Genomic DNA, 14,356 nt, shown 5'->3' with positions numbered 1-14,356 from the left:
TGGGGTAACAGTCTTGATCTGTGATGCAGGGGTTACAGGATTAAATAATGAGAGGGTTTTGTTTAAAAAGGAAATAACATCACACACAGACCCCTATTCTGTACAGAACACAGGTCTGCTGGGTCCCTAATCCCTGGCCATCCTCACACATGTGCAGCAAGCAGGAAGCCAACCTCCTAAACCAGGTATCACTAACCACCTCATTCACACCAGTACATTTGGGCACAGAGTTCAGGAAAAAAAAACATGCAGGTGCCGGTGTTGGACTGAGATGGACAAGGTCAGAAGTCACATGACACCAAGCTATTGTCCAACAATTTTACAGAGGAACCTTGATTATCCAGTATTCAGTTATCCGAATATCAGATTATCCGGCAAGATCACGAGATCCCGATGCTTGGATAAACTATGCTATCCGGTATTCAATTATCCGGAATTTGATTAACTGAATGAAATACTCCCCGCCCGTGTCCTTCAGATAATTGAGGTTCCTCTGTAATTGAAATCACAACTTTCCAGAGCGCTGCTCCTTAGTCAGGTGGAGGAAAACAATAGAGCTGTTTTAGCAGGAGGGTAAATGGTATTAGAATTGTCCTGTACACACCTTGTTCATTTTGCTTCAAGATGCAGCAGCAAGTTCTTAACACAGACAGACATCACTCTGGTACATCCCGTAGAGACATGGTGTTAAGCATCGTGCTGGCATAGTTGCACTCGGGGCTAAACAGAGACTCGAATAAACAGATGCTGCACCAAAACAAATCGAATTTTAGGCAAACATGAGACTTCATGTTTACTGGTAAGTTACTCATGCCACCAAAGTGCCCTTATCAGGTTTTCCTTCTTTCTCTCCCTCCCACACCGTGTCATCCTTGGTTCCCCAGTCGGAATGATGGAAGCTGCTCAGCAGGAGGGACGTTGGCCCTGGAGGTTTGTTCAGGCAACTCCAGGAGAATTCTCCAGTTCTGAAGAAGGGTCACTCGACCCGAAACATTAACTCTAATTTCTCTCCACACATGCTGCCAGACCTGCTGAGTTTTTCCAGCAATTTCTGTTTTTGTTTCTGATTTCCACCATCCGCAGTTCTTTCTGTTTTTATCCAGGGAAATTTCTGCCTGGACAGCTTGACAGGCTAAGGGGCTACTTGCGTGTGGTTCCACCTAAAGTTGGGTGCCTCCTGCAATTGGTCTGTCTCCTTGTGAGGAAGGGGCACATGGAGTTCACACTGGGTTCCCCGTCCATAATACCCTCAGGCCTGAGCAACAGTAGCTGTGCCAATGGAGCGCAGGCATGTGCTTGACCTGGCTCTCCATGGCAGCTGCCAACCTGCCCATCGGGGCTCCTAGACTGACTCATGCTTGACTATTCTCCAGCAGCCACTGAGCAATGAGGGCCATTGCATCCTACATACCTGTTTGCTGATCCTGTTCCTCCCTGTGCATGTGGACAAAGTTCCTGACTGCCAACACCACAGTGTCCTCTCCTGCCCGGGGCTGAGCAGGAGCCTGGTCTCTGGCAGTCCTTCAAGGGCCAGTGGCCTGGAACCTTTCTTCCTCAGCCAGCTGCGAACCTGTCACAGCTGGGTGCTCACCAGATTGCTGCCACACTTTCTAAGCCTAACATTCCCACCGAGGTGTCAGTTTGTGGGCTGGTGGAAAGTGAAGGAGGCAGCCTTGCTGATGTTTCCTCCAAGGGATCAAGACTTTCATCCTCAGAGGTTGAGGAGATGGCTTCTGGGGCAGTCAGCCATTTTTGCATGGATGTGGGTGACATCACACTGGTACTCTGCAAGACATAAGGTGAAAAGGCATCATGACCAGGGGTTAGGAGTGGTATGCAATGAATCACACTGACAACTTAGCTATGTTACTGTGAGTGTTGTAGTGGAATGAAGAGTGCTATGTCCTGCGTTGGCAAGACATGGATATTTCAGCATTTTTGCAGCTGCATTCTTGACCTTCTGCTGGAGGGGCTGGGGTTTCTCCTAGTGACTGTTGAGGAGATTAACATTGGGCACCCCTCTACCTGTCTGGGCTCTTTCTGCCCTGCTATGGGCTGTTTTCTCCCACAACAAGAGAAAGGGAGAGTTTGAGTGAGCTGCAAGTGGGTGCACAACTGCCTGCACAGGTGTTGGAAAAGTGGTGAGGTGTTCAGAAGGAGTGAGTAGACAGCACAGAGGGCAGGCAGAGATCGTGGTGGTCATTTGAGGAGAGGGGTGTGAAAGCAGGTGAGGGATGATGTTTCGGACAAGTGAGAATGGTAGAGATGAGCCTTGGTGGGAGATGAGTTAAGTAGCAGAGAGAGAGAGTGCGTGAGTGAGTGAGTGCAAAATAACAGAGAGAAGAATGTTCCACTTACCCTGACAAAGTCAAGCAGGTCACTGATCTTGCAATGATACTGCTGGCCATTCCTTCACATTGTTAACACTGGAATGGGTGACCTCAGATCAGGCTGCCGGGATCCAATGGCATAGCATCCTCTGCTGGTGCTCCGGGAAAAGGACACCCTTTCTTTGCACCACCCCATCCACCAGAACCTCCAGGTCTCTGTTGGAGATACACGGTGACCTTACCCCGCTCTCTCCTCCTCCAACATGTTCGGAATCTGTCTGTGACCAAACAGGGCAGATTCTGAAAGCCAGTGTTTATCCAGGTGCTTAGTGATCTTTTAAAGATAACACAGCCAACAGCACTGCTGGTCTTTTGTCAGATATCCGATGAGTAGTAAGTTGTTCCAGGAATAAGGTGGAGCTAGAATCAGATGTGAGAGATGCTACAGTGACAGGGTTAATGGTCAATGAGGCAAGTTTGCTAGGTTTTGCCAAGTTATGGGAAAAAACCCTCCAAAATGCTGGACACACCTCACACTTAGTCAAAAAAAACCATCAACCAAATATCCAGCTTACCTTTTTCTCCAACAGCACCCTTGATACCAGTTTGACCTGGGGATCCAGGGAGACCTGCTATCCCCTGGTCTCCTTTTTCACCTGGAGGCCCTATAACAGAGGAAAGGTAATAAATGCTGAATCAATAGGTGATTCAATTCATGTTCCAAGTATCTCTAGCTCATCTGGAAGTAGACTAATTGGAGAACTTTATCACATATCACTACAACTAATTAATGACAAATATGATTATTCAGTCACAGTGCGGAATGAGACATGACCCCTACCCCCGCCCCATCACCACCCCAGGCCACTTGTGTATGGTCTTAGACAACTAACATATCTAAAATTCCTCAACACAACACAGAGAAACAATTTAAAAATCTATAAAGTCTGTGTTTTTAAAAGCTGAATAAATAAGTTCTATGTAGTAAGGATAGAACAAACCAAACGTCAAACATTGTCTTCCAAAAATTGTTTTTTTAGAAGAATTCAGCTCTTTTAAAAATTTGCTGCAAAATTTATGTTTTTTGCTTCATAATTAGAATTTCTAACTTTAGCCATAGCTGTAATAACTTGATTAATATTAGATGGTCAAGCTATTTGGAAGCATTTTTATCCACTTGATTCAGTCCAGAAAAAAAAGTGATAAAAGTATTGCTGTGTCAAATTGAAATAAATCCTGAACCACTTGTACTTGACAATGCCTCAAATTATATTATTTAAGGAACGTCTTCTGTGAGCATCTGATATTATCGGCACTCCTGGTTACAACCGTCCTGTTCCCTGCACCTTATAAGCAATCTAGTTTTATTAAGTTGAAAAAAAACTTTAAAACTTCAGAAATCTTATCACAATATTTATAGTTCAATGCAATGATTTTGAATACTTAGTTTGATTTTATACACTTTTTTTTCCAACAGAGTTGTCACAGCACCCAAGCGAACCATTCAGCTCATCATTTCTGGCTATCTAAATAAGCATCATGCATTAGCGCCATTCTCCTGTCTCTTCCCCATATCATGCACCTTATTTAGACAAAAAAGATCACTCAATGCCCTCTTGAATGCCTCAATGGAACCTATCTCCACCACATTCTATCCATTGCATTCCAGACCTGAACCAATCACTGTGTGAAAAGAAGAATTTCTCACCCCACATTTGCTTCTTTTGCAAATCACTTTAAAGCTGTTCTGTCTCATTCCTGATTCTTTTATGAGTGGAAAAAGTCTATGCTCTTTATCCAAATGTGAAGAATAACAGATACCTGTTCATTGCTTTGATTTTTATGGCAGGCTCTTCCATATTAGACACTCGTGATATTGTTGTGAAAAATGTAAACAAATTGACATTTTCAATTCAGAATAACTCTTAACTGACTGCAAATCAGTTCTCCAGCTGTCTCTACCAGTAGAATTTATAAGTTGACAGCTGAAGTTAGACTGCCATGACTGTGCTGTTTTTGTTCATATCAGACCACTGCTTCAAGAGACACTAACTTTTATTAAGTAATGCGCTGTAGACATTGGAAAAGACCACAACAATGGACAAGGTCAAGGTGGGAAAAGTCTTTTGTAATCAATGATCTTGTTCTGAAATTGAGGGCAATAAATAGTCATTCATTCCACACATAACCCATACTTCAGTTGTTTTGGAGTGCCACTGGGCAGCAAAGATGGAGTAAGCACAAATATGATTCATCATCCTGAGCATCAAAATTCAATCAATTTTCAAAATGAATTTGTATTTCCAGTTGCACTTTAAGATCCCTAAAATATTGATTAAGCTGTCTCATCTTATATTTTTCATTTAGAGAAAATGCCGGATGAAATCATGGATATGAACCAAGAAAATTGCACTTGATCAGGCAATGTTACTCCATTACATGTCTAAAAGTAAATATGAATGGAACATTTACCTCCGCATTGCTTTATGGAGATAATATTGCAGCCAACGATAATGCTAGGGTCCACTGTTATTTGGACATGCTGAATACTTGCATTGTTCTCTTCTGCCCTCATTAATCAATATATATTTGACACTCTTAGTGCTCAGTGACTGAAGCATAAGGAGTTTCATAGATTCTAATGCCTAAATATCAGCTTCCATTAAAAAGGCCAACTGGTCACCCTTAAAGCAAAATTGATTATAATTTTCAATTATGCTCAGGAAAATGCAGAGGCAGACAGAGTTCAACCTTAGAACCAACAATTGAGTATTTATTAACCGGTCAATAGGAAAGAACAATTGAAATAACTGCAGAGTAAAAACAGCAAATTACAGTCCAGGCTCAGGGGTCACACTGAAGAGGTCTATAAAATCCTGAGGGGTATGGATAGGATGAATAGCCAAGGTCTTTTCCTTGTGGGGAGTCCAAAACTAGAGGACATAGGTTTAAGGGGAAAGATTTAAAAGGGACCTAAGGGGCAACTTTTTCTTACAAAAGGTAGTGCATGTATGGAATGAGCTGCCAGAGGAAGTAGTGGAGAAAGCAAGGACTGCAGATGCTGGAGAGTGTGCTGCTGGAAAAGCATAGCTATCAGACAGCATCCAAGAAGCTGGAGAGTCGACGTTTCAAGCATACGCTTTTCTCAGGAATATGGGGATGGCCCAAGGGGAGTGGGCCTGGAGGGTGGAGGTAGCTGGGAATGTGATAGGTAGATGAAGGTGTGGGTGAAAGTGATAGGTTGGAGAGGAGGATGGAGCAGATAAGTGGGAAGGAAGATGGACAGGTAGGACAGATTGAGAGGGCAATGTCGATTTGGAAGGTTGAATCTGGGATAAGGTTTGGGGATGGGAAATGAGGAAGCTAGTGAAATCCACATTGATCCCGTGTGGTTGGAGGGTCCCAAGGCAGACATAAGCGTTTTTCCTCCAGACATCTGGTGGCTAGAGTTTGGCAGTAGAGGAAGCCCGGGACTTGCATGTCCTTGGCATAGTGGGACAGGGAGTTAAATTGTTTGGTGACAGGGCAGCGGAGTTGTTTAGTGTATGTGTCCCAGAGATGTTCTCTGAAACGTTCCGCAAGTTGGTGTCCTGTCTCCCCAGTGTAGAGAAGTTACACATCGAGAGAAACGGACACAGTAGATGAAGTGTGTAGAAGTACAGGTAAATCTGTGTCATTGTGGAAGGATTCTTTGGGGTTTTGTATGAAGGTGAGGGGTGGGGGGAGGTGTAGATGCAGGTTTTGCACTTATTGCGTTGGCAGGGGAAGGTGCCAGGAGGGCAGGGCGGGTTGGTGGGGGTGTGGGCCTAACAGGCGAGTCGCGGAGAGAATGATCTCTATGGAACATAGATAGGGGTGGGGAGGGAAATATATCCCTGGTGGTGGGGGTCTGTTTGTAGGTGGCGGAAATGGTAGAGGATGATGCAATGTATTCGGAGGTTGGGGTGAGTACCGGGTCAGGGGGGGCTGTCCTTGTTGCATTGGGGGAGGGGTTCGAGGGCAAAGGTGCGAGAAGTGGAGGAGATGCACCGGAGGACATCGTCAACCACGTGGGAGGGGTAATTGCAGTCTTTGAAGAAGGAAGTCATCTGGGATGTTCTATGGTGGAATTGGTCCTACTGTGAGCAGAAGTGGTGGAGGCTGGTACAATCACAACATTTAAAAGGCATCTGGATGGGTATATGAATAGGAAAGGTTTAGAGGGATATGGGCCAAATGCTGGCAAATGGGCCTTGGCTAACTTAGAATATCTGGTCAGCATGGACGAATAGGATGGAAAGGTCTGTTCCTATGCTGCACAGCTCTACAACTCCATAAATATGAGAACATTTTTCCACTATATTAAATATTCATGTGTGTTCTATGTCTGAATCACTTTTCAGACACACCATTAGATATTTTGATTAAATTTAAACACCATACTAACAGCATGTTGCTGTTTTCTAGCTGTCAGGAACCCTGTGCATTGAATGTCTAACAAGCCTTAAAACCCCATAGTTTGGAAGACTGATACCAAATCAATGCGGTGCTATTGGCACCAATCCTTGGATCATCGATCTGCAACTTTGCAGGAGCTAATGGTGGTGACCATGGTAAAGGGGAAATGATACACTGGTTCTATAACAGAATGCACAGACTTTACTGTATAAATTCAACTATTGTGTCAATTTTACCTGCTTCGCCAGGTTCTCCCTGTTCACCTTTTTGTCCTGGTACTGGAGGACAGCAGTCACAGCAATTAAAAAGGAACTCATCTGAATCAATAGTAAAATTTCCATTATCTTCAAAAGGCGGTACAGTTGGAAAGGTGTCAAATAAACGTAGAGATGTTGACTTCAATGTGGAACTCTCAGAGGAAAGACCTGAATTATCAGTCCCAAGTTCTTCTGCAGGTACAGTCGAGGTTGGAAATAAAGCCCTCGTAAAAACTTCATCTTTCTTAAATTCAGCTTTTGGTGGTGGTGTACTTTTTGCAACTATTTGTGCTATGAAGAGGAATAACAGAAGGAACTTTGTGTGCCACGGAAGGTTAAACATCCTTGCAGCTGGAAAAGATCAATCAGTATATTAACAGTTAATGGAAATAAGAGACAAGATAAATAACAATGTCAAGGACCATATTAGAATTCACTTTTCAATGTTAGAAAAACTTTTAATTTTTTTTAAAAAAAAGCTTAAATGTGTGCAAAAATATGCAGCTGCAATTTTCAAAAGTTTAATATCAATGTGATACAACTCATGGGGCTCTCCAACACATTCATCAGCATTTATAGCCTCAGTACAGATATGCAGTAACCATCATGGACATGATGGGCAAAATAGACTCCATCTGTGTTGTAACTATTCTAATAGACAGTTAAAGTGCTCATCAGTAACACTGTTTAGACAAGGGTATAAATACCATTATTTAACAATGAACAAAATTGTAACTGTGTCACCCAAACAAAAATGACCATATTTTTCTATGTTTGCAATGGGCTGGATCTTCTTTTGCACATGGAAGCGAGACAGGTAGTGGTGTGCATTGAAAATTACATTTTTGGAAGTAGTCATTGGTTGACAATACCTTTGGAAAGCGAAGCGAAATTGAAAGGATGAACAAGGGGATTTGGGAACCTAGAAGTCTCCAATTAATTGGTTGTGGATTCTGAGAAGCCGCTGCTATTATGGAGCCATCAGGGTGAATGGACATAGGTCAACGTAATCATGAAGCAAAGAATTATGCTCAGCTGCTCAAGCAGTGGCACAGAGGAGCTAAGCGGCTTCCATTTGTGAGTGGAGTGGCAGGATTCCAGAAATCGATGTAAGTTTGCTGGCATTACTTGAGGACCAGATGTTGGCAGGGGAAGCTCCAGTGAACAAATGAGTGCCAACTGATAGAGTTCAAATGGGAGTCACTCCAGCAAAATAGCAAAGAGAAAATTCATGAGGAGACCACAAGAGCACAGCAAAAGAGCTACAAGGGGATGAAGGCACTAATCTAAGGATTGGGATTGCTGGCTAAGAGTCAACTATCTGCAAATGACAGAGCACAGCTGGTGAGAGACCATAGTCAAGATATTTATGTTCTGGTACATAAAGACCAAATGTCATATGACCCACAGATACCCCTACTTGCAACCATCAAGGTGATCAATATGCTGCATTTTTATACATCTGAGGATCATCTACAAAGCTGAATGACACCTCACAGTCTGCAGCTTATCATGCCATCAGGTAGGTCATAGATGCCATATTCCAGAGGATAGATGCCTATTCCACCACAACAGATGGATCTGCACAGGCATAAGCAACATTGGGCTTTGTCACCAATGAATCCCTCAGGTTCAGGAAGTCATGTTTTCCCCCATAGGCCATCAATGCACCTGTAAATTAGCCAGTTTCCTGAACAGAAAAGGTTTCCAGTAAATGAATATCCAGCTGGTCATTGACCACAGGAAGCACATTCGCAGATCTACTGCCAACCCCCTGGAATCCCCCATGCTTCCTTTATCTGAGAGAGTCTTCTTTGGACCTACATCCAGAAGCCACAAAATAAAACAAACTATGGATGCTAAAGATCTGAAACAAAAACAGAAATTGCTGGAGAAACTCGGCAGGTCTGGCAGCAGTGGAGAGAAAGCAGTGTTAATGTTTCAGGTTCATTGACCTTTTCCAGTTCTGAAGAAGATCTGACTCCCCTTGAGCATCCAGTTATGAATGGAAAAAGGTGCTCCAACCAGAGTCATCCATTAACACAAACCTGTACTGAGCAGACCTTTCGCATCTTCACGGTGGCACAGTGGAGGGTGGCACAGTGGCAGTGGTTAGCACTGGGTACAATTCCCGCCTCGGGCAACTGTCTGTGTGGAGTTTGCACATTCTCCCAGTGTCTGTGTGGGTTTCCTCCAGGTGCTCCCGTTTCTTCCCACAGTCCAAAGATGTGCAGGTTAGGTGATTTGGCTGTGCTAAATTGCCCTTAGTGTTAGGTGAATAAGTAAAGGTAGGGGAATGGGTCTGGGTGGGTTGCTCTTTGGAGGGTCGGTGTAGACTTGTTGGGCCGAAGGGCCTGTTTCCACACTGTAAGTAATCTAATCTTGAAAATATCCTTCCATTGCTTTGACAGTCATGTGGTCTTCTCCAGCATGAGCCAGCCAGAGTGTCTCACATTTGTATTGAATATGTTTACATTACATTTAACTACTAATCGGAAACTTCTACTTTTACAGTGTAAATGAAAATAAGCTAAACTTTTACTGGGAGAGAACACACTGCACTTTGTATGCCAGGACAGAGCTTCATGCAATCATGCTAACACACTTTTCTCCTGTCTATTGGCTTTTAATTAAATTTGGAGAACACAGGGAAGCTTATCTGTGTTTAAAGGATTGAATCGTGGAGGATGGAAATTCACAAGCACGTGCCTCTTCCCTCAGTAACAGTAACGAAATATAATTGACATCAAGATCAAAAAGTTAGCCTTGCAGCCTATATGAAACAAGGCACCTTAAAAGCAAAACAACATGTTGAAAGTTACTTTAAGAACTATAAAACACCATGTTATCTGAATACCAAGAACAATACTACACAAGATCACTTTAAGATTAGATTCTCTACGGTATGGAAACAGGTCATTTGGTCCAACAAGTCCACACTGACCCTTCAAAGAGTAACCCAACCACACCCATTCCCCTACCCTATATTTACCCCTGACTAATGCACCTAAAACACTATGGGTAATTTTGCATGACCAATTCACCTGATCTGCACATCTTTGGATTGTGGGAGGAAACCCACACAGAAACGGGGAGAATGTGCAAATTCCACACAGACAATCGCCAGAGGGTGGAAGCAAATCAGAGTCCCTGGTGTTGTGATGCAGCAGTGCTAACCACTGAGTCACCAAGCCACTCAAGTGAAGACAAGAGACAAGGGCTTGTCTCGGATTTGAACACAGGACATCTAGCATCTCGACACTATAGAAAACCCTAAGTCAGAATCTTACCCCTAGACTAACAAGCCACAGGCTAAAATGGATTTTTGCCCCCCTCACAGGAGGAACCATTGATGAGGGAAGGAGTTTCTATAAGCTGTGTCCCAAAGCTTGGCACAAGCCACTAACTGAAGCTGCAGTGGCCGCTTTCAGCTGGCAGCGGGGAGTTGGAGACAATGGGGTCACATCCTGCTGTGTGTCCCTGTCTCGCTTCATGTGGAGTCAGGGTGAATCATGGATGAGTTCATGGGTGAATCACGGGTGCAATGTCAGTACGTGTTCGGTCTCAATGCTCGATCTGAAATATTTGAGGCTCTGTACCTGAGTGGGCTTGAGCCACCAAGCTTTCAGCCAAACATACTTACCAACTGAGACACGGAGGACCAACATTAGACATGCAAATTCCCCTAAATCAGGGATCTGAAGGGCCGTTGGATGGCTAGACTTCTCACTAATTTTCCTGCTAACATCAACAAGAGTATCAGAGACCTGAGGAGCCACAAACACCCAGAAGGAAAGGACCACAAACTGCCAAGGTCTTTCTCAAGAAACTACCTGGAATACTTCATCCGTGATGCTGGTAACGGTGAGATTCAAACTCATAATTTGATAGAGACTGGAGCTTAAATCCATCACCTTAGACCACTCAGCCACACTACCACACACTTGTGGCATTAAAAATACTGAAGTTGATTAAGGTTTTCACAAGGTCCCATATAACAGTTTTTTCATACTTTTCCAGAAGGTAGTTGAGTAAGGTGTCACAAAGATGCTAGATAGCACAAACTAGAAGCTCACCGTATTGTGAAAAATGGGATTATTGTGGATTAAGAATTGGTTCATACACAGACGTCAGAGTAGGATGAACAGGTCTTTTTTAGACTGGAAAGGTGCAATTAATGGAGGAGGCTACAGAGTGTATCCAAATTTGCTGATGATGCTAAAATATGTGAGATAGCATGTTGTGATGAGGGCATAAGGAATCTGCAAAAACTTAGCAGCTGGAGTTTAATGTAGAAACATGTGAGGTCTTGCACCTTTGGTAGGAAGAATTAAAAGGCAGATTACTACTAAAATGGAGAGAGACTCCAAAAAAGGGTAGCCTGGAGGAATCTGAGGTTTTTATGTATGAAACACAAAATGTTAGCATGCAAGTGCAGCAAGTAATTACAAAGTCAAAAGGAATGTTGAACTTTATTGCAATAAGTTTATTGCTTATTTTTAAACTCTATTAAAAATAAGGAAAGGCCTTGTTACAACTGTACAGAATGTTGGTGAGGCCACATCTGGAGTATTGCATATACTTTCGGTCCCAAAATTTAAGCAAGGATATACTGGCATTAGAGGCAGTTCAAAAGAGATTGACTCGGCTGATTACTGAGATGGAGGTGATGATGTATCGAGAACAGCTAAACAATTATTTACTAGAACTTAGAAGAATGAGGATCCTTTTGAAGCATGTAAAATTTTGAAGAGGCTTGACAAGATAAACATTGAGAAGATATCTCCACAAATGAAGAATCTCAAACTAGAGAAAATAATTCCTGCAAATCGTGGTACTCGTTTAAAACTGAGATGCAAAGGAATTTCTTCTCTTGAAGAGTGATGAATATCTGGGATTCTTTATTCCAGAGAGTTAAGGAGGCCAGATTACTGAAAACATTTAAAGATAAGATGGATAGATTATTGAAATACTGAAGAGTGGAGGGCTATGAGGAGCTGGCACTAAAGAGGATTTGGGGCCTTAGTAAATGAACCATGATGTTATATAGTCATACAGCACCAAAACAAACCCTTCAATCCAAACAGTCCAGCCCGACTATAATCCCAAACTGAACTAGCCCTACCAGCCTACACTTGACCCATTATCCTCCAAACATTTCTTATTCATGTACTTATCCAAATGTCTTTTAAACATTGTACCCTCGTCCACCACTTGCTCTGGAAGTTCACTCCACATGAAAACCATTCTGTGTAAAAAGGTTGCCCTAATGTCCTTTTTATATCTTTCTCCTCTCACCTTAAACGTATGCCCCTTAGTTTTGAACTCCCACACCCTACAGAAAAGACATCTGCCATTCACCTTATCACATGATTTTATAAACCTCTATAAGGTCACCTTTCAACCTTCTATGCTCCAGTGAAAAGTCCTAGTATCTCCTTATAACTCAAGCCCTCCATTCCTGGCAACATCCTAGTAAATATTTTCTGAATCCTCTGCAGCTTAATAATATCCTTCCTATAACAACAAGGTGACCAGAATGGGACACAGTACTCCAAAACAACAACATCCTGGACAACCTCAATATGTCATCCCAAATCCTATATTAAAAGGTCTGAATAAAGAAGGCAAATGCCTTCTGAACCACCCTGTCTACCTATGATGCAAACGGCAGTGTAGGCTCCAGGAGCAAAACGCTGCTCCTATTTATTATGTTTCTTATGTTGTACATCTCAACCTGCAGATTATTCAGAGACGAGGGGGGGATCTGACTTCAGGGTTCTACTTCAATATCTGATTCAATGAGCCCACTTTGCATTGATGCAACAGCTACATAATAACTACAACATCAGTAAGGTGCAATAATTATTGTTCATTGATAGAACTAAAATTCAAATTAAAATAGGATTGAACTAAAAATAATTCAGAACAATTAGTAATTTTTCCTAATCAGTAATAGTTTCAAAATGGAATAAGAGTAGATGAGGACAATGGGGAAAAGTATCTTAAAATGATTCACAATGAGAAGAATTTACAGTAGCAGCGAGATGAATGATGTGGCAATCAGTCTTGGGTTGTGCTAGTTGAGGGAAATATTTTGGTCAGAACAACATGAAATACAAGCTTACACTTCTTCTGAATAGTGAAATGCAACCCTGGCTATCTAACTGATTCCCTGGGACAAAGAAACATAGGCTAGATTTTTACTCCCGGCCAAGACTGACATTGGAGACTAGCTGGCATTAAGAATAGCCTTGCCAGCCAGAATGGTTTCCAGCTTCAAGACATTTTTGCAGAGAGGTAATGAAGGAGGAGAGTGCAGCAGGACTACCCAGTGGGTTGCCAACTTATGTTAAGATTAAGATTTTTCCATTGGTGCCTACAGGTCCCAAATGGCAGAAGATTGTTCAGAAATCTAGAGACAGCCTCCTGGAGGCAGACCCGTGGATGGGAAATCACTCCCTGCCTGCCTGGGTGCATAAATGGTTGCAGGACATGCTGTGAAGGACTCCCCTACTGCTTCAATTTGATGGCCTGGCTAAGAGCCAATTTTTAATTGAAGTTTAAAAATTTAGAGAGAAGGCACTTCTATTTTGAAAAAGCCTCACCTTTAATTACAGGCATCATGACATACTGCTGCTTTCTTGATGGAGAAGTCAAACTGACCTGCCAGTTTTAAGAACAAGCCCACCACCCTGTCTGTTGATCTCCCTATTGCCTTTTGTTAAATGTCCCTTGAAAACATAAGTCAGCAACTCTTTCTAAGGAGCCTAAAACAATCCCAACCCTTTTACTACCCTGAAATAATAAACCAATATGTTTAAATTGTGGAATGGGGCTCCAACCCAAGTCCACTGTTTCAAACCAAGAGAGCATAATCAACAAAACCTATGTTTGTACAGCAGATTTCTATATTTGCCTTAGCGAGTTTTGCGAAGATTTGTAGCTCAGTCAAGGTTCTGGATATAGGTTTGCTCGCTGAGCTCGAAGGTTCATTTCCAGATATTTCGTCACCCTATTAGGTAACATCTTCAGTGGGCCTCAGGCGAAGCACTGCTATTAGTTCCTGCTTTCTATTTATATGTTTGGGTTGGTGATGTTATTTCCTGTGGTGATGGTATTTCCTGTGGTGAAGTCACTTCCTGTTCTTTTTCTCAGGGGGTGGTAGATGGGGTCTAACTCGATGTGTTTGTTGATAGGGTTCCGGTTGGAATGCCATGCTTCAAGGAATTCTCATGCGTGTCTTTGTTTGGCTTGTACTAGGATGGATGGGACAACACCAACCCAACAAAACCCAAACATATAAATAAAAAGCAGGAACTATCAGCAGTG

General features: G+C 42.7%; 1 protein-coding gene across 2 annotated transcripts in view; it reads right to left on the bottom strand.

Moving 5' to 3' along the window:
* Positions 1–14,356, bottom strand: part of otol1b (otolin 1b) — a 33,383-nt gene that overhangs the window by 13,953 nt on the left and 5,074 nt on the right. For both annotated transcript variants that reach the window (XM_043702927.1, XM_043702926.1), the window contains exons 2-3: positions 7,004–7,375; positions 2,906–2,995 (exon numbers count right to left, since the gene is read on the bottom strand). In XM_043702927.1, coding sequence (XP_043558862.1) covers positions 2,906–2,995; positions 7,004–7,367 — 454 coding nt within the window. In that variant the 5' untranslated portion in view covers positions 7,368–7,375. The remainder of the gene's footprint in view (positions 1–2,905; positions 2,996–7,003; positions 7,376–14,356) is intronic.

Source organism: Chiloscyllium plagiosum, chromosome 13 (assembly GCF_004010195.1).
Source record: "Chiloscyllium plagiosum isolate BGI_BamShark_2017 chromosome 13, ASM401019v2, whole genome shotgun sequence".
Taxonomy (NCBI): Eukaryota; Metazoa; Chordata; class Chondrichthyes; order Orectolobiformes; family Hemiscylliidae; genus Chiloscyllium; species Chiloscyllium plagiosum.
The sequence above is the reverse complement of the archived record's forward strand: the minus strand, read 5'-3'. Positions and strand labels throughout refer to the sequence as shown.